Below are 17,142 nucleotides of genomic sequence, written 5' to 3'. Positions count from 1 at the left end.
CTCACTATTTCATGCAGTTTTGTCGTTTGTTAAATCCCACACAACAACATATTAACAATTCATCGATATCTCTTGTCAATGTGACGTCAACTCGCAAAAACGACGCAGTTTGGTTACAGTGGGAGGCTGATCAAGTCACATTTTGTACAATGAAAAATGTCTTTTGTTTTTAAAATTATTATTTGCAGTTATATAAAAAGTGGTAAGTTAGAAGCAATATTTTATTGATATAATGTCACTATATTCTTCACACAACTGATACTGTCGTGTGTTTGTAGGGAGATTCATTGAAAAAGTAATAGAAGGATCCTGATAAATCGATTTATTACAAGGGCAATCCTCAATGTATCATGCCAAATTTTTATACAAAAACTCAAAAAGCATTAAGATATTTGAAAAGTTCTGCGAACCTCAAGACATCTTGCAAATAAATTGATTAAATAGTCATATCTAATTTCGTTTACCCGAAAAATATTCAACCTGTTGTTCAACAAATATAATTTTAGCAATTAAATAAGGTAATCTAAAATTTTAGCAATTAAATAAGGTAATCTATATAGGTTTGCAACACTTTTCACAAACTTTATGGTGTTTAAAAAATAATTATAGTATAAACTGAGATTTTTAACTTGGTTATGGCCTTGTAGTATTGAAATTTATACAAATTCAGCAGCACCCTCTTAACCTATTGCTACAACCCTCTCACTCAAATATCACGTGACAAGTCTGAACACAAAAAATTAATGTTCCTCAACATGTAGATTTGAGCCAAGCATATTTTTTTTTTAAATCATCCGGTTAAGGAAAAAGAAATAGTCAAACCTTATAAAAAAATACACTTTTTATCCTTAAAAATTTCAGATATTTCCATTTGTAATATTATAACTGTATGCGTGGCAAAATCATCAAATTCACAGCTTCTTTTTACTTCATTACTAAAAAGTGATAATGCAATTTACCCAGAAATTTATTTTTAAAAAAAAATACAACCAATCGGAACACCAACCATTATTTTTTATGTATGTTGTGCTGTTTAGAACATAACTGAAATTATTCACCATGTTTCTTGAATACAGTAAGTACTATGTGACAGCCAATAAGATTAGGGAGAGGTTCTCAATATGGATAATTTGTACCTGATTTCAAGTAAAATATATGTCACAGTTTAGGAAAAAATCATACATGCATGGAATAGTTTTATTTATTGATATCTTACCATCAGTATCATTGGTACTGCATGCTTTTCTTTTTAATTTCAGTGATAATGTAAATGTATAGTGAATAATCATTGACTCTCACCTCTGCGTCTATTGATCTTCTTTCCTTCATAGATATTTTTACCACCTTCTGTAAGCTCATTCTCTTTCTGATCTGGTTTAAAAAAAGTTTCTGAAATAGCACACTCTCTTTTTTCTGCAGATTCGATACCAATACCAGTCTTTATGAAGCCAGGCCTTTCTTCTACTTCCGTACTTTTATATGTCTCTTCGGCAATGAGAACTATCTCCTCTGGTTCTGTATTGATACAAATCTCAGAATTAACTTTGTCTATCTCATTTGATTTAATGTTGACAAGAGTATTTGTAAAACCTTTTTCATTTTTCACAGTTTTTAATTTAGAAATACTAGTACCAGGTACATTTAATTTTATTTATTTTTTCCCAATTTCAGTTTTTTGATTAGACCCTTTCTAAATCCACTGTATCTAAAAAAAAATAATATTTTTATTGATTTCAAGAAAGAACACGTGCGATTCCCGATATGCAAAAGTATCCCACGTTTCCCAATATCATTGATGTCCCTGGTTTAGTATACTAACTAGACACCAATTGCTGATAATTTTTGGTTTCGTTGTGAAATAAAATTGTAAATTCACATTTTAAAGATATAGACCAATAGTAGATTTAATTCATATAATGCCTCTCAGTGTGAATTTCAATAGTCACTGACGTCAAATTCAAAGACAGCTGCATGAGATTTACATGCATATTTGTCCTAGCTTCTGACCCACCGGTATATCGATGTGCCTTATTAACTTTCAGGTAGAATTATCAAGAAAATAACTCCATTACATGTAACTATCAAAGAGTTATCACACATAAATGATGTAGAAATTACAATGTTCTATCATTATGTCTATAAATTAAAAAAAATGTGCAATGTCGACTGTATGCACTTTACTTTCCAGTATCATTAAAAATTAAGCCGTCAATTTTTATATTGTTTTGTTTAAATCTCACATTTGATTCTAAAATTAAATGTTAGATTTTTTATAAAATCATTACCATCAGTAAGTTCTTTGCAGTGCAATTATATTTTAAACCATAAATTTCATATTGTTTTGTTTACATGTAATTTTAACATTAAAATCAGATGTTAGTTAAATTCATTAGCATCAGTAAGTTCTGTGTGGTGTGACAGCAACGAACTTTTACAATCTGTTTCTGTTGTTATATCTTCCTTTTTTGTATTGTATGTTGATCTCATCAACTGATTATAATGTGTTAAGAAAATAAATTACTTGTTTACTTTGATATTATTTGATATAAGATTAAGGTAGACTTCACATATTTGAACTTAAATATTATTCCTCATGAGAGTACAAAACTAATTGTTAAGACGTTACAATGAAACTTACCATACAGCTTTAATATCGTTACTTTTCAATTATATTTTTTATTAGATTCAGTATAATTAAATAAATAAGAATTTATATCGTTACAAAGAATAAAAATTCTCAAATCGGAAAACATTATAGCTTTCAAGCGCTTTAAGTAATGCCTAGATCACATTTAAGCCGATGGTCGGGCGACCAAATTTTTCAAGTCTTGTCGGCTGAAAGAACATGATCGGCCGAGCAGAGTATCGGGCGACAAGGAGCAGACACATTGTTTCTAAGAACACCGGTGGCCTCGACCAAATCACCCCAAAAATTCTTTAGAAATCAGAAATATTTTTTTTCATATATCTATATTCAGATAGGTGACTCGAGTAATGTTCGCAAGGCAAAGTGGCGGATTCTTATAAAATATTGTGACTCAATGTTGAAAACGTTTGAAACATTTTGTATAGAACTGCATAAAAACGACAAATGATGCACATCTAAGCAGCAAAGAATACTTAAGATTTCTTTATATCTTACGCATTAACCATTTATGTTATATCCGTAAAAAAAAGAACCCAAAGAACCAATTTTTGCTTCAAAACCTGTCAGCCGTTAGTTGTTTTTGGAAATGTGACTGGGGTTTAACAGATGTTTTAAGTAAGATTGTTTGTATTTACAAGCTAAAAATTTCATGAACGTCTACATACGTGAGGAGTTGTTCTTTTGTCTTTCTGTTTTCGTTTCCAAAGGACACCAGCCAATATCAAAATGATGAAAAACATAACAGCAACCATATTCCAAACAATAACCTCTGTAGAATCGTTGGAGTCTTGTGGAAAGGTGCCTTCAGATACGTTGTAAGATGTTGTGTTGTAAATACTTTGAATTGTCGATAACCCTAGATTAGATGCTTCTGTAGTGTCCACGGTACTGATGCTCTCTGTGCTATACAAATGAAAATGTAAGTTATGCGGATTAAAAATCGCATAACAAATGTTACAATTTAAACTCTGTTGACAAAATCACATCCGATAAATCAGCCTCTGCGCAACACAATGGATTCAAACTCACGATGAAAGAATACAATTTTGATCACTTCTTTATAGGTATTCACATGTATATTGATAAATTATGTTTCTTTGTAGATATACTGAATAACTTAAATAGAAACCTTTCATCATCAAATTTACAATTAAAAAATTAGAGTCAATAGGTATGAATAATACTAAATGGTTTTCCTCTGTGTGCATTGGTCATAGACCCTTACACTGACATTTCACATACGGTATGGCACAGGTAAACCGGTCCCTCACTTAGTTGAAGTCAATATGATTCTTGATGAAACTTTCTTTAGACCTCATTGAAATAATATGAATCTGAATTTTATGAATGTCTTATACTGATAATACAAAATGGTTTTAACACTGTTTATTTGTCTGTGTGTCGGCCTGTTTGTTTGTCTCTTTATCCACTTAAACTTTAGCGTTGCAAATAACTTGACTTTTTGAGCTGGACTTTAGTGTTTTACCAAATAAAAAATAATACCAATATTTTACATTGGCCCTTACTTTTGAATAATTGGAGCCAGGACATTCAAATTATTTAATAAATGTGTCAAGACCTCACAGTGTGTTTAGATATTTCTTACTTTCTGACCCTCGCCTTGGAGTTTGACACACTTATAAAACCATTAACTTTCGTCAAACTTATTAACAGTTACTTAGTATCATTAGGTCTTTAATATTTCACAGTTTTAATCATTGTGACTAGTGCTTTCTCTTCATGCCAATAATTTTGATCTCTTTTTCTTGGCCTTTAAAAATTAACTTGCATCTGCAAAATGCATCTCGTAATATCAAAGCCAGTTGTTATTGAAGATGTGGATACGGAAAGTTTGGACCATAACATTTCATTCATTTTTACTGCCAGACTTTTCTGATGAACTTTTTTGGCTTTTATGCAATGCAATATAACAATTTTAGTTAAACCAACATGAATATTTCATGCCATTAGGGTATATAGATGTAATAATCTGGAAATAAGTCAATATCCGTAAGTCAAGATTCCAAGACTTGTTTACAAATTGTAGCCTTTTATTTGAATATATCACTTTCTCGTAATTATGATAATACGATGCTTATTTACATGTATTTGGTGTATTTCATGTTTTGTTTTTGTTAGGTAAGGAGGATTAGATTCTGAATAATATCACATTGAAATTACGGCTTACCAGAGATGTATCCATTATTTTCTTTTTGGTTAATTTGAAAAGTATTTGCAATGCTTACCCCTTTTGTAGAAGGGGATTTTTTTTAAAGATTATTCTTTATAGAAATTTCCCTATTTGGTAAGGAAAGTTACATTGCCTTATTTGAGTTGGCCTAGAAAATTGTTAGACTTTTTATATGATATGTGGCCGATATTTACAGTTTATCACTATTTTTACCTTCTTTTCATCAGGCATTTACTTACGCATTTGGACACGAGGGTTCAGCAAAATAACATCGGTCTTGTGTATTAATGTTCTGTTGGCAGCCTAATCTCAAATACAAGAAAAGCAATAGCAAGAACATAAAACATTGACACTTGTTTAAATTCAATGGGATATTTCTAATTAACTAGGGTCTCACATAAGTATATCTTGTTGCTCCTATATTCTATGTCTGGACAGCCTGATGAAAATTGAAGACATCCGGTGCGATGAGTTGTCCTTCTGTAGTCCTCAAACAGTTGCCTTAACATGTATCGATATCGGTTATTTATCATCATTGAAATAAAATCATTATGTGGGAGGAGCAGAATGTAAGACATGGAGTATCAGTTAAGATTTAGACGTCATATAATTAGTTGATTCATTCAGGTGTACATATCTCTTTCTTCCCCTTTCTTTCTCTCATTTAATAAGGAATTTATCAGAGGTCATGTTGTAATGTCTTTAATAGTGATCTAAATCTTAATAAATATACAGTAAAATAAAAATTAATGAAAAGTTTTAAGCTCACTTACCCCTTTCTATTATCCCCATGATGCCATTGTAACATAATTCTATGAGTCCTGTTTTGTCGATGTTAGGGACACAGATGTACTGATCGTTTCCATACTGGTCCTGTCCACAACCCAACCTCCTGGAGGATTCCAGTACCTCTGTTGTGTTCTGGGGACATGATTCCACAAAGTTTTCCATCACTTTAAAAAAAAACATACACATTGTTTGCTTTTTGTTAAACCGCCTCATCCGAATAGTTCTTTTGTTTGTAAAAAATAACCCATAAAAATTGCATAAAGCACTTAACTCATTTAAAACGAAAGTAATTAAATACATCCTCAGTGTAAAACTCTAAAATATAGATAGTCATTATGAATAATGCAATATACATTTACCTCATGAAGTTATCAAATTATTTATTTTTCTGCTGTCCCAAATAAAACAAGAAATGTGTTCCTGTTTCTTCCATTGCATTTCCACACCCTATATTAGCGAGTTTAAAAGCTAAGCAGGCATGGCTACCCATGCATACTATTATATAGCACAGTTAGTGTCATGCATATATTTACTGGTACACTAAAAATAACTTTAAAAGGGGTAAAGAAAACAGTAGAAATTTGAGATGCGCTTTTAATGCAATAGATAAGGCAGATGTTGTTTACATGTCAAAATAACTACCGGTATACACATATAACTCACTGGATTCCTTTAAAAAAACGTTTTATACTGGAGCTTATCTATCTAGAACTCATATATAACACATTTTAATATTATCAATTTACAATCTTACAAATGAGTTTATTAAATTTTGGCCAGGTCAGCTGTCTTTTTTAAACCATGGTTTATTAGACTAACTATACTGTATTGTTTTAAAATTTTAGGTAACCCAAAGGCTGTCTTTGTTACATTAAATAAATTATTACTAACGTCTCTTGCCGTTTTAAAAATGGTTTTACTACAATAATCTGTTTGACTATGTTTAGACACTACAGGAGTTCTATAATGAGATTTACTTTTACATTCTTCAGCTGAATTTTACATTTCAGTGAATGGAGTAAGTCTGTGTTTAAATTTTACAAGGCAGTCATCGATTGTAAAAGTAAAACTTCACAAATATGTACACACTCAGCCGATTGACGAGATGTAGTATCCCCAACACATTGTCCGCCTCAATTCATTTCCATCTTCTCGTATTTCAGTTCTACGTTTGAATGTATTGTGTTTATTTGAACTAGAGAGTAGTGTGTTGATGTCAAGGTCACTTCACGTTTCATATTTTCTTTGATTTCCACACCTGTTTCTCTTCCATATATTTTAGAATGACTTAAAGATATATGCTAGACATCTTGTACAATTACTTATGTATAAACATATATTAGATATATTTAGCCTATTTCAGTTTACTTACATTATTAATTTCACTACAGATTAAAAAACCCTACTCAAAATAAACCATATTAACTTGTATTACCTTTTTATTTCATAGAAGCCCAAAACAACAGCATATAATGAGAATATGTTTTCAGTTTGTGATATTTCATGTTCACAAAGTCCATTCTTGCTACTGATAAGGTTTTAACTGTGTTTGGTTGAAACGGATAAGGGAGTGCAGGTATTGAATTCGAAACAGATGTCTTTGCAGAAAAACCAGGAATGCAGCTTATTAGTGAAATATTTTAATCACAAAGGTCCATATATCCTTCCAAATACCTATGCATAATTTATCCAGTCAGCATAGAATTCCTATATGACAAAATATTCTTTGAAAAAGTGACTAATCTTTCTTTTTACCTAACCTCATTAGTTTTATATGATGAAAGATACGCTGTGAAAAAGGGTATCATGTCCTGGATCCGGTTGTATCAATATTAAATGAATGATTAAAGCTTCATTAAACTGATTATTTTTAATGTGTCATTAAATTCCGTTGTATCAATGGTGCACGAATCGGTGCATTAAAGCTTAGTTAAATTCATCAACTTTAATGAAGGTAAGGGGGCTTCATTAAGTGGTCATTAAGTATGGAGACCTGCTTTATGTTTTGCCCGCTTGGCAGAAGGAGAAGAATCAGTGCCTTTTGTGAGCCTTTTTCACTGACATTACGGATGAGGAAATTGGAAATTATATTGATAACTGTTTAAAAAAGTACAGAAATTAATGGACGGTCTGTCGAACTTTCAAAACTTCACATACCTTGTCAACAAAATTATAGGTATAAAGATGCTTCTTTTAATCAAATCACAATAGAAATCCCAACTGCAATCCCAGTGAATTCAAAATAACTTCGTGTACATGTAAACACTATAAGTGACGTCATTTCTTTCGTCATAATTTATGAGGTGGTTAACTAGGTCAACAGTAAGAGAATAAACACAGCTCCTATTTTAAGGTAGGCCTATACCGGTATCAATAAAATCCTGCATATGAATAAAACATCAGAGATCGTATTCAATATATATACTGTAATAGCAAGCCCCCCCCCCCCCCCCCCTTTCCCACACACAACTTTCAACTTACCATCACGAAATATTTGTACCTGTAGATTGTCATTTTTTGCATGTTAATATTTTCTTACATGTAAATTAATTTTTTAAAAAATTACTCATTTTTGGAAAATACTGCCACAAGCTATCACATGTAATAAAGAATAAAAGAAAAACCGCTTCAGAGATCGGTTGATTTTTTTATTCATTGCTAAAGTCATAAATTGGAAGTGAAAGGAAGTTGGCCACTCGGTTGATTTAAAAAAAAAACTATTTTATGAATTAGAGCTGATCTATTATAAGTATTTTGTAAACATAGGAAACGCACATAGATACGCCCCCGGAAGTATTAATGCATTGCATTGTGGGATGTTCCCCTAATGTTAATGAATCTTTAATGAATTCTTAAATATTTAATGATTCATTAAGTAATAAGACTCTAATAAAGGTTTTGTACAACACACTTTAATGACTTTAATTATTAACTAATGTATCATTAAGATTTAATGAATTATTAGGCTTAATAATTCATTAAATTTAATCAGCCGTTGATAAAACCGGGTCCTGGTACATGTATTTTCACTCAAAATGACCAGCACGTTTGTCATCTGGGTGTTTTTAAGATGGTTATGTATATTTCCATGTAGAAAAAAACCTAAAATTTTCTATTAGAATAAATTGCTATAAATTGAAAGCACAAGCTTGTGATTATGTCAGACTGTCAAATTATTCTCTTCAGTTAAATCTGACCTTGAAGATTTAGAAAAATATTTCATTACGGAACGAACTTTCTTAACACCCCTTATTTGCCTATGAGATATTATATAGGCCTTTCAACTAATTTTTCGTGTTGCACATATCGGTAAAAAAAGTATTTCATAGATAGATTTATGGGTAAATGAAATTATCAAAGAAGATAATAACTTATGCATACCTTGGTTTAAGTTATCAAAAAGTTTAATTATTTGAAATTGACTTGTACAACACTATATCAGACAAGTAACTTAGGTGTGATAAATGACCAACTAAGTGCCGATTTTTTAGTTATAAATTTATGTAAATGCCTATACACTGTTTCACATATGATATTGTTATGTACACAAAAGGGTTCTTTCCATTGTTTTGTACACAAAAGTGTTTACCTAAAGACGAGAATGTCTTTACTCTACCTGAAATAACAGGGTCAAGTGAATGGGGAACAGACTATATTCAATATTTTAAATCTTTTTGACAATTGTTATGATGAAGAAAATATAATGTCATGTTTTTGAGTGCGTATTTTTGCGCTTCCTATATAAATATATATATTTTTACAAGTAGAATGCAACAATAGATTCCTATATTTGTTACGTAGCACGAAGAAGAACGACTAGGTATAAAAAAATTAAACAGGTTAGAACTGAGAAGAAGATGTGCAGTTCACTTTTTATTTTCATTTTATATAAAACTCAAACAATGTTACAGTTACAAAGTTTATTATATACAAAACACATATTGGATTATGGGGACTGACAACCGACTTACTGCATTAACGAAATTGATCTATCTCTAGGACAATTGGAGATAGACAAAGTATAAATGGTAACACATAAGCAGCAAATAAGTAAAAAGAATGCACGACTGTTAAAATATATATACAAATGTAGTAAACAAACATACATATAGAAAATACACACATTAACCCCCAGGAGAAAACTTGGGGATTATTGGTTAAAATATGGAAAATTGGAGATAGACAAAGTATAAATGGTAACACATAAGCAGCAAATAAGTAAAAAGAATGCACGACTGTTAAAATATATATACAAATGTAGTAAACAAACATACATATAGAAAATACACACATTAACCCCCAGGAGAAAACTTGGGGATTATTGGTTAAAATATGGAAAAATTTTAAAGAATTTGTAATATTTGTACACCAAAACCCACACCTGTAATATTTGTACACCAAAACAGCCATACGTTAGCATGACTAGCATAGAAGAATTTCATGCGTAAGCATGATTAGATGTCATACGTCAGCATGACTGGCATGAAAGAATACATGCGTAAGCATGATTAGATGTCATACGTCAGCATGACTAGCAAAAAGAATGACATGCGTAAGCATGATTGAATGTCATACGTCAGCATGACTAGCATAAGAATGACATGCGTAAGCATGAATGAAAGTCATACGTCAGCATGACTAGCTTAAGAAATACATGCGTAAGCATGATTGACTGTCATACGTAAGCATGACTAGCATAAGAATGACATGCGTAAGCATGATTGAATGTCATACGTCAGCATGACTAACATAAAAATTCAGATATAAGCGTAAGCATGATTGATTGTCATACGTCGGCATGACTTGCTTGCATTAAATACATAAAGAAGAATAGTGATACACGTCATTATGATTATTGTAAATGCATTTTGCATTGTAGAATACTAGAATTGTAATAACTAGCGTGTCTAGCAGAAAAGAAATGCATGCATTAGCATGATTGGAAACATGTCAGCATGACTAGTATGAAATAAATGTTTAGAATTAGGAACGTTGATAATCATGCAGCAGAATGACTAACATGAAAACAATTACTTGTAAATGATTGGCATTGGTGATATACATTTAGCATGAGAAATGTAAGATTGACATAACATATGCAAGCAGAATAACATAATTGTTTAAAGATTACACATCTTTACACAGAAATTAATGAATATGTAAAACAAAACTACTGCATAACAATAATACTAATAAAAATAATTATTTACAAATGACAATCCCCAAAGGTAATTTCACAAGGCGTGTGGTGGGGAGGATGGTGGTAACAAATTTCCACAATGGCTACGAACGCAAAGATGGTGAAACTGAAAACGAGGCTGGGTTATAAATAAACAACAGATGAGGCCCAGATAAGGCATATCTCAATACATGTAACACAGAATACCCATTGAGATGATTTAAATACATGAACGAAATGAATATGATGACAATTACTTATTTATATAAACTAAGATTATAAAAATAATCTTTCATTTATATAAAACTCAAACAATGTTACAGTTACAAAGTTTATTATATACAAAACACATATTGGATTATGGGGACTGACAACCGACTTACAATGCATTAACGAAATTGATCTATCTCTAGGACAATTGGAGATAGACAAAGTATAAATGGTAACACATAAGCAGCAAATAAGTAAAAAGAATGCACGACTGTTAAAATATATATACAAATGTAGTAAACAAACATACATATAGAAAATACACACATTAACCCCCAGGAGAAAACTTGGGGATTATTGGTTAAAATATGGAAAAATTTTAAAGAATTTGTAATATTTGTACACCAAAACAGCCAAATACAACTGTAAGCAGTTGTAGCCCCAAGTTTCCAATGTAAGTAAAAATATATAATAATTAAACAAGAAATAGAAAAACATATATACATTTAAGAACATATGCAACATGTACATCTTAAGACACACCTTGTGAAATTACAATACATGTACTACTGAATAAAGCACATTGATTTAGTAAAAGAACAAATGAAACAGACAGGTGCAGCTGTTTACTGATTTCTACAAAACAGAAGAGGCTATTTGTTGTTGTGCATTTTGAATAACTGAAGGAGATGTGTGAATGTAAGTAGTGTAGCAATTGGAAGACCATCTACCTAATGTTTTAATTAAGTGATCTTCAATGCGTGCCTCTTGTGCGGTTGTAGCTGCTCCGATTCTGAAGGAATGACCATTATAGAGATCAGAGTTTAGGCCTAATTGAGATAAAATGACTTTAAGTGTGTCAATGAAAATTGCTCTAGTTAGAATGGAACCTTCCTTGGTAACAAAGAAAGGCAAAGGTTGTGACTTGAAAACTTCTGATCTTAGTTTCAGGTATTTAACAACAGCATTCACTGGACAGACATCTGTTTGTGTCTTAAATAATTTAATCTGAACTCCATTTCTGAATGGATCTGTCTTTGATTTTCTTAATGTAAGTGCGACAAATGAGTCGTGACAAATTACATCTTGGATTGAAACATAATCATCATAATGAGAATCACTGAGGACAGTGAATTCCCCACATCGTAGAAACCCAAAAAATGCGACTGTACAAGCTGCTTCAAACATATATGATGTAAACATATCAAAAATTCCTGACCTGAGTAATTGACACATTTTTGTTAAAATGGACATGGTGATAGGAAGCCTACTGCGTTTAGGAACAGCATACATGCTTTGTTTTTTCTTTACACCAGTTAAAACTGATTGCAAACAAATTAAATTTTGACCAGCATTATTTTGAAAAGGATTACATCCTTTCAATCTTAAATAAAAGTATCTGATACCACTTAAGTACAATTTGATCGTTGAATAAGCTAATCTTAAATGATCGTCACAAAAAGCAACAAAATATATTAACAATTGTTCCGACATTGGTGGTAAGTCACTAACGGAACCATGCAGTCCTCTCAGCAAGGTGAATTTGATGTAACAGTCCAGTCCAACTTTATATTGATTGCGCGTTCTAATGGAAATGGAATGGTCCCAGAGATTTTCTACAACACTGTCCAAATCACTTCCATTAAAGGAGGACACGGCGTACACAGAAGATCTGCTTCTGGTGCCAGCTTCTTGAAACGATCCATCTGCAAACGAGATAAACTATCAGCAATATTGTTTTTAACACCAGGTACATATGTACTGTAAATAGCGAAATTATTCTGAGCTGCACACATGGTTAATCGTCTCATTAGTTTCATAATTACAGGTTCCTTTGAGCGACCTTTGGTGATAATTTGCACGGTTGCTTGATTGTCACAATTAAAAACGATTCTTTTTCCACTCCATTGTTTACCCCATAAAATACTAGCAACAACTATGGGATACAGTTCAAGAAAGGCCATAGATAATGTATCATTGACAATGCGAGGTAGGTCGACTGGCCATCTATCACAGAACCAATGTCCTTCGAAGTAGCCACCATATCCGATTGTAGAAGAGGCATCAGTAAATAACTGAATAGAGTCTGACGTTACTTTGCACGCATCATAAAACATGGATATACCATTCCAGTTTGATAAAAATTCCAGCCACATGTATAAATCTGCCTTACACTCGTTATTTAGATGTATGTGGTAATAACCCTCTTTGACCGAGGACATAAGTTTGTAGAGGTAGGAGACAAATGACCGGCCGGGTAATATTACTCTGGTAGCAAAGTTTAAATGACCGAGTAATTGTTCTAGTTCCTTCCGTGTACAACTTTTTCTTGACAGAATGTTACTAATGCATAACGTAATCCTCTCAATTATATCGAGAGGTAATCTGGCTTGCATGTTGATAGTGTCTAGAATAATTCCCAGATATTCTAATTCACAAGTTGGTCCTATAGTTTTTTTGGGTGACAATGGCAAATTAAGTCTGTGAAAAATTGTACACAATAATGCCATAGTTCTTTCACCACAAGACTCTGGGTTATCGACTGTTAAAAAGTCATCTAATAAGTGTAGAATATTTTGAATTCCATAATTATTTTTCGCAATCCAACAAACAGCTGATGAAAGATTGTCAAATAATTTTGGGCTTGATCTACAACCAAATGGCAATCGCACATAGTGGTAATAATGGTTTCTCCATTTAAAGCAAAACAGGTGCCACTGGTTAGGACTAATAGGAATTTGCTTAAAAGCGTCAGTCATATCTGTTTTGCACAAAAGACTGCCTTTTCCAAATTTTTGAATAATTTGAATTGCATCGTCTATTTTAACGTATGACAAAGAACATTGTTCCTTGTTTATAAGATCATTCACACTTGGTTCTGAACTGTTATGAGGTGAAGACAAATCAAAGATTAATCGTTTTTTCCCAGAGTATTTGTGAGTTGCTATTCCTAACGGGCTGACTCTGTAAGAATTAAACGGAGGCAGTGAAAAAGGTCCTTGAACATAACCTTTGTCAAGTTCAGTTTGTAAAAGTTCATCAACTATGCTTGGGTTTTGTCGCGCAGACAAAGAATTTTTGCATTCAAAAGTTTGTAAATTGTTGTCAACAACCAATGTATCGAATCCTTGTTCTAAACTGGAACACAAGTAATTCACAAAACTTTTGTCTGGGTATGAAGAAAGTTCAAATCTAAGTCTGTCAACGTTTATACTTGTCAGTGGTTCCTTTAGTCATTTTGTTGTGTTTGGTTTGGATTGACTGCTAGTAGCTTTTTGTTTAGATTCATTCATGGATTTAGGTGTTTGAGGACATGAAAATCTGGGATGTCCATTTGCTTTGCAAGCTGTACAAGTGTGAGCGTATCTACAATAAGGTTTGCTGCAACCTTTTGTGGAGTTGTAATTATTACAAATTTGTTCACCATCGTGGAACAAAATTTCTCGGCCATGAATATCTTTCTGTTGACGAAACACTTTAAACCCTGAATGAGGACGAGTATTTTGTCTTTTTGCGTTTCTATGTGGGCACATACCTGAGGAGTGAATGTTAGAGCCACAAACATCACACGACTTGACAGAAGACCCAGCACAAATCAAAGTTCTTAGTTCAAAATCTCCTTTAGCCCAGTCAATTTTAATGTTATGCTGTAGAAGCATAGCTGCGCATTTACTCGAGAACATTTGATGGTACTCGTAAAATTTGTCAGGCCATACATTAGCAGTTTCTATAATGTGTGAGAGATAACCATCTAACTCATTAGACCTGTTGGGAAAGGCAGAACACATGATTTTTTTGTACCTTCCAAATGCCACAATGAACTCATCTAAAGATAGACTGCGTGTAAGGCGTTCGTCATTTTCTTTAATTTTCTTTTGGGAAGGGGTTGTGTAGTTGGGGATTAATAACATGTTGAGATTCACGTCCTTACCTGCCAGAATATCAGCACGTAGTTCTGGCGAAACCATGTCTACATCAGATATATTCACGGCAGGAGTCCCAGCGTTCGTTGACATGGCTGTTTGAAGACTGTATTTAGCTTCATTGGTCTTGTTTGACTGAGTTAATGATGTTATGGCCTGCTGACACAATTGCAAAGTACTAAGAATAACGGATTCTGACATCGCAGATGTGGTAACTGTTGATGTAGCCATTGTAGGAAGCGTTGAGCTGGGCGGAAGTGAAGTAAAAGACGAACTTCTACCGCCTGGAATTCCTGGTTCCGGATAGACTTCGATGTTTGAAGCGCGTGCACCCTCGGCTAAATTAGCAGAAGGAGTGGGTGCCCCTGAATATAGCACAGAGTTACGCATGGTAGAAATATCATGGTTATCCACAGTTTGCATATCATTGGTAATGTTAGCTTGATTGCGATCACCATCTGCAGCTGCTTGCTGACCCTGAACGGATAAAACATTGTCTACATAAATCCTTTTCAGAATGCTGTGACTTAGGTTCACATTAATGTTTATTCCATTATCTGACAGCTTTTTCTTCAGTTCGGCGACCGTCCAGTTACTGGGATTGTCACTATTTGACATGGTAAAGTTTGTTTGTTTCCTTGTTCGACGAACCGTAGACATAACTTTTAGGTCAAAAGTTAAAGTTCAATAAGTCACAAAACAACGCGTGAAAACATAAAATCGTTTCACAGGAAGACAGAACTGATGTCACACTAACTGAAAAATCATGATTTAGCAATAATTCCCTTAGTAAATGTAAGGATGGTGGTTGATTAAAAATATAACAAATTTCCACAATGGCTACGAACGCAAAGATGGTGAAACTGAAAACGAGGCTGGGTTATAAATAAACAACAGATGAGGCCCAGATAAGGCATATCTCAATACATGTAACACAGAATACCCATTGAGATGATTTAAATACATGAACGAAATGAATATGATGACAAGTACTTATTTATATAAACTAAGATTATAAAAACTGTACCTTAAAAATATAATTTTATGACATAACTTTCGTATCTTTTCGGGAAATACTTGAAGTCCCTTAAATCAATAGTCATATCACAAACATTATTTAAATGCCACAATTCTTCAGGATTTGAGTACCGTAGTGGTTAGCGTGCTAGTCTCAATAGAGATTGCAACTCTGGATTTTTATTGCCCGTGTTCGAACCCAATGGATACCACATTATTGTTTCTTATATAAAAGAATACATTTTATCGAAAAAATTTCCTCAAGACTTTTGTCCACTCAAGCAATAATTAGATTCTTTATTCTAACACCGCAGACGTTGATTTTATGTATGAGGTATAAAAATAATTTAAATAGATATAAAGATGATGATAATTAATGTCTCCAAGCCATAATCTAAAATACATGTACACTTAATTAAGATTAATTGCTATCAACATTAAATCGTGATTTTCATCATAAGCTAAAACAGACAATTTTACAGTTGCATAATCAGCCACCCCAAAAATACGCGTATCATGATTTGAATGAAATTCACGAGACAATTAAGCCATATTGTAAACACAAGCAATTATTTTAATCACCTTCTCAAGAAAATTGACAGGATTGAAAAGTGGAAAATAAGAGAGAAAAACTGCCTATTTCGTATGTAGATATCCGAATTTTATCGCTAACGAAGACACTTTTACGCATGAGTTTGCAGACACACCACTTATTTACTTGCATATGTTATATTTAAGCTTGCATGTATAAAATACCTGAAGTCATATCAAAAATATTTTGCGATTGTAATTTTTGCGGATTTTTTCTATCCGCAAAATTTCGCAAAAACTGGACAACCGCAGAAAATACCCGTTATACGGTATATCCGAAGCTACTGGGCTTTCTGCACGCTACCTTCACCCATCTCTTTTTAACTCTTTTGCAAATTACTTTAAACTTTATCATATTTTATGAGATGTAACTATGGCAGTAAATATGATATTATTTTACGCAAAATAATTTAAATAATATTTATCATTGAACAAATCTTGCAAATCACTGCGCTTAAATTATTGTGTAACCTTTTTGCACTAAAAAGTAACGTATTTGTGTTATTAAAAAAACTAAAAAAGGAAAGAAATCAAGCTTTTTACGACTCAAGTGCTGATCAGTCAAAAGTATCGAGTACTTTGAAATAATGAAAGA

At 32.5% G+C, this 17,142-nt stretch overlaps 1 protein-coding gene and 1 long non-coding RNA gene across 2 annotated transcripts; both read right to left on the bottom strand.

Moving 5' to 3' along the window:
- Window positions 1–2,390: 2,390 nt before the first annotated feature.
- LOC134248641 (uncharacterized) lies at window positions 2,391–5,133 on the bottom strand. Its single transcript, XR_009988091.1, has 3 exons — window positions 5,078–5,133; window positions 3,303–3,550; window positions 2,391–2,490 (listed from the first exon to the last, which is right to left on the bottom strand). It is a non-coding gene; the product is annotated as an uncharacterized LOC134248641 (long non-coding RNA).
- Window positions 5,134–11,642: 6,509 nt separating this feature from the next.
- LOC134248642 (uncharacterized) lies at window positions 11,643–15,920 on the bottom strand. Its single transcript, XM_062731047.1, has 2 exons — window positions 14,948–15,920; window positions 11,643–12,722 (listed from the first exon to the last, which is right to left on the bottom strand). The coding sequence occupies exons 1-2, from the start codon at window positions 15,597–15,599 to the stop codon at window positions 11,653–11,655; spliced, it is 1,722 nt and encodes a 573-aa protein (XP_062587031.1). The 5' UTR covers window positions 15,600–15,920; the 3' UTR covers window positions 11,643–11,652.
- Window positions 15,921–17,142: the final 1,222 nt, after the last annotated feature.

The sequence above is a fragment of the Saccostrea cucullata genome, unplaced genomic scaffold (assembly GCF_032062105.1).
Source record: "Saccostrea cucullata isolate Sc308-1 unplaced genomic scaffold, CSIRO_AGI_Scuc_v1 ctg6002, whole genome shotgun sequence".
Lineage (NCBI taxonomy): Eukaryota > Metazoa > Mollusca > Bivalvia > Ostreida > Ostreidae > Saccostrea > Saccostrea cuccullata.
This window is presented reverse-complemented; position numbering and strand designations above follow the sequence as displayed.

Excerpts from the sequence above, each read along its gene's own strand:
- LOC134248642 (XM_062731047.1), bottom strand. The coding sequence starts at position 15,599 with ATGTCTACGGTTCGTCGAACAAGGAAACAAACAAACTTTACCATGTCA. Across the intron at positions 12,723-14,947 it reads ACGTGCTGATATTCTGGCAG|ATGGATCGTTTCAAGAAGCT; the intron begins GTAAGGACGTGA and ends TCTCGTTTGCAG.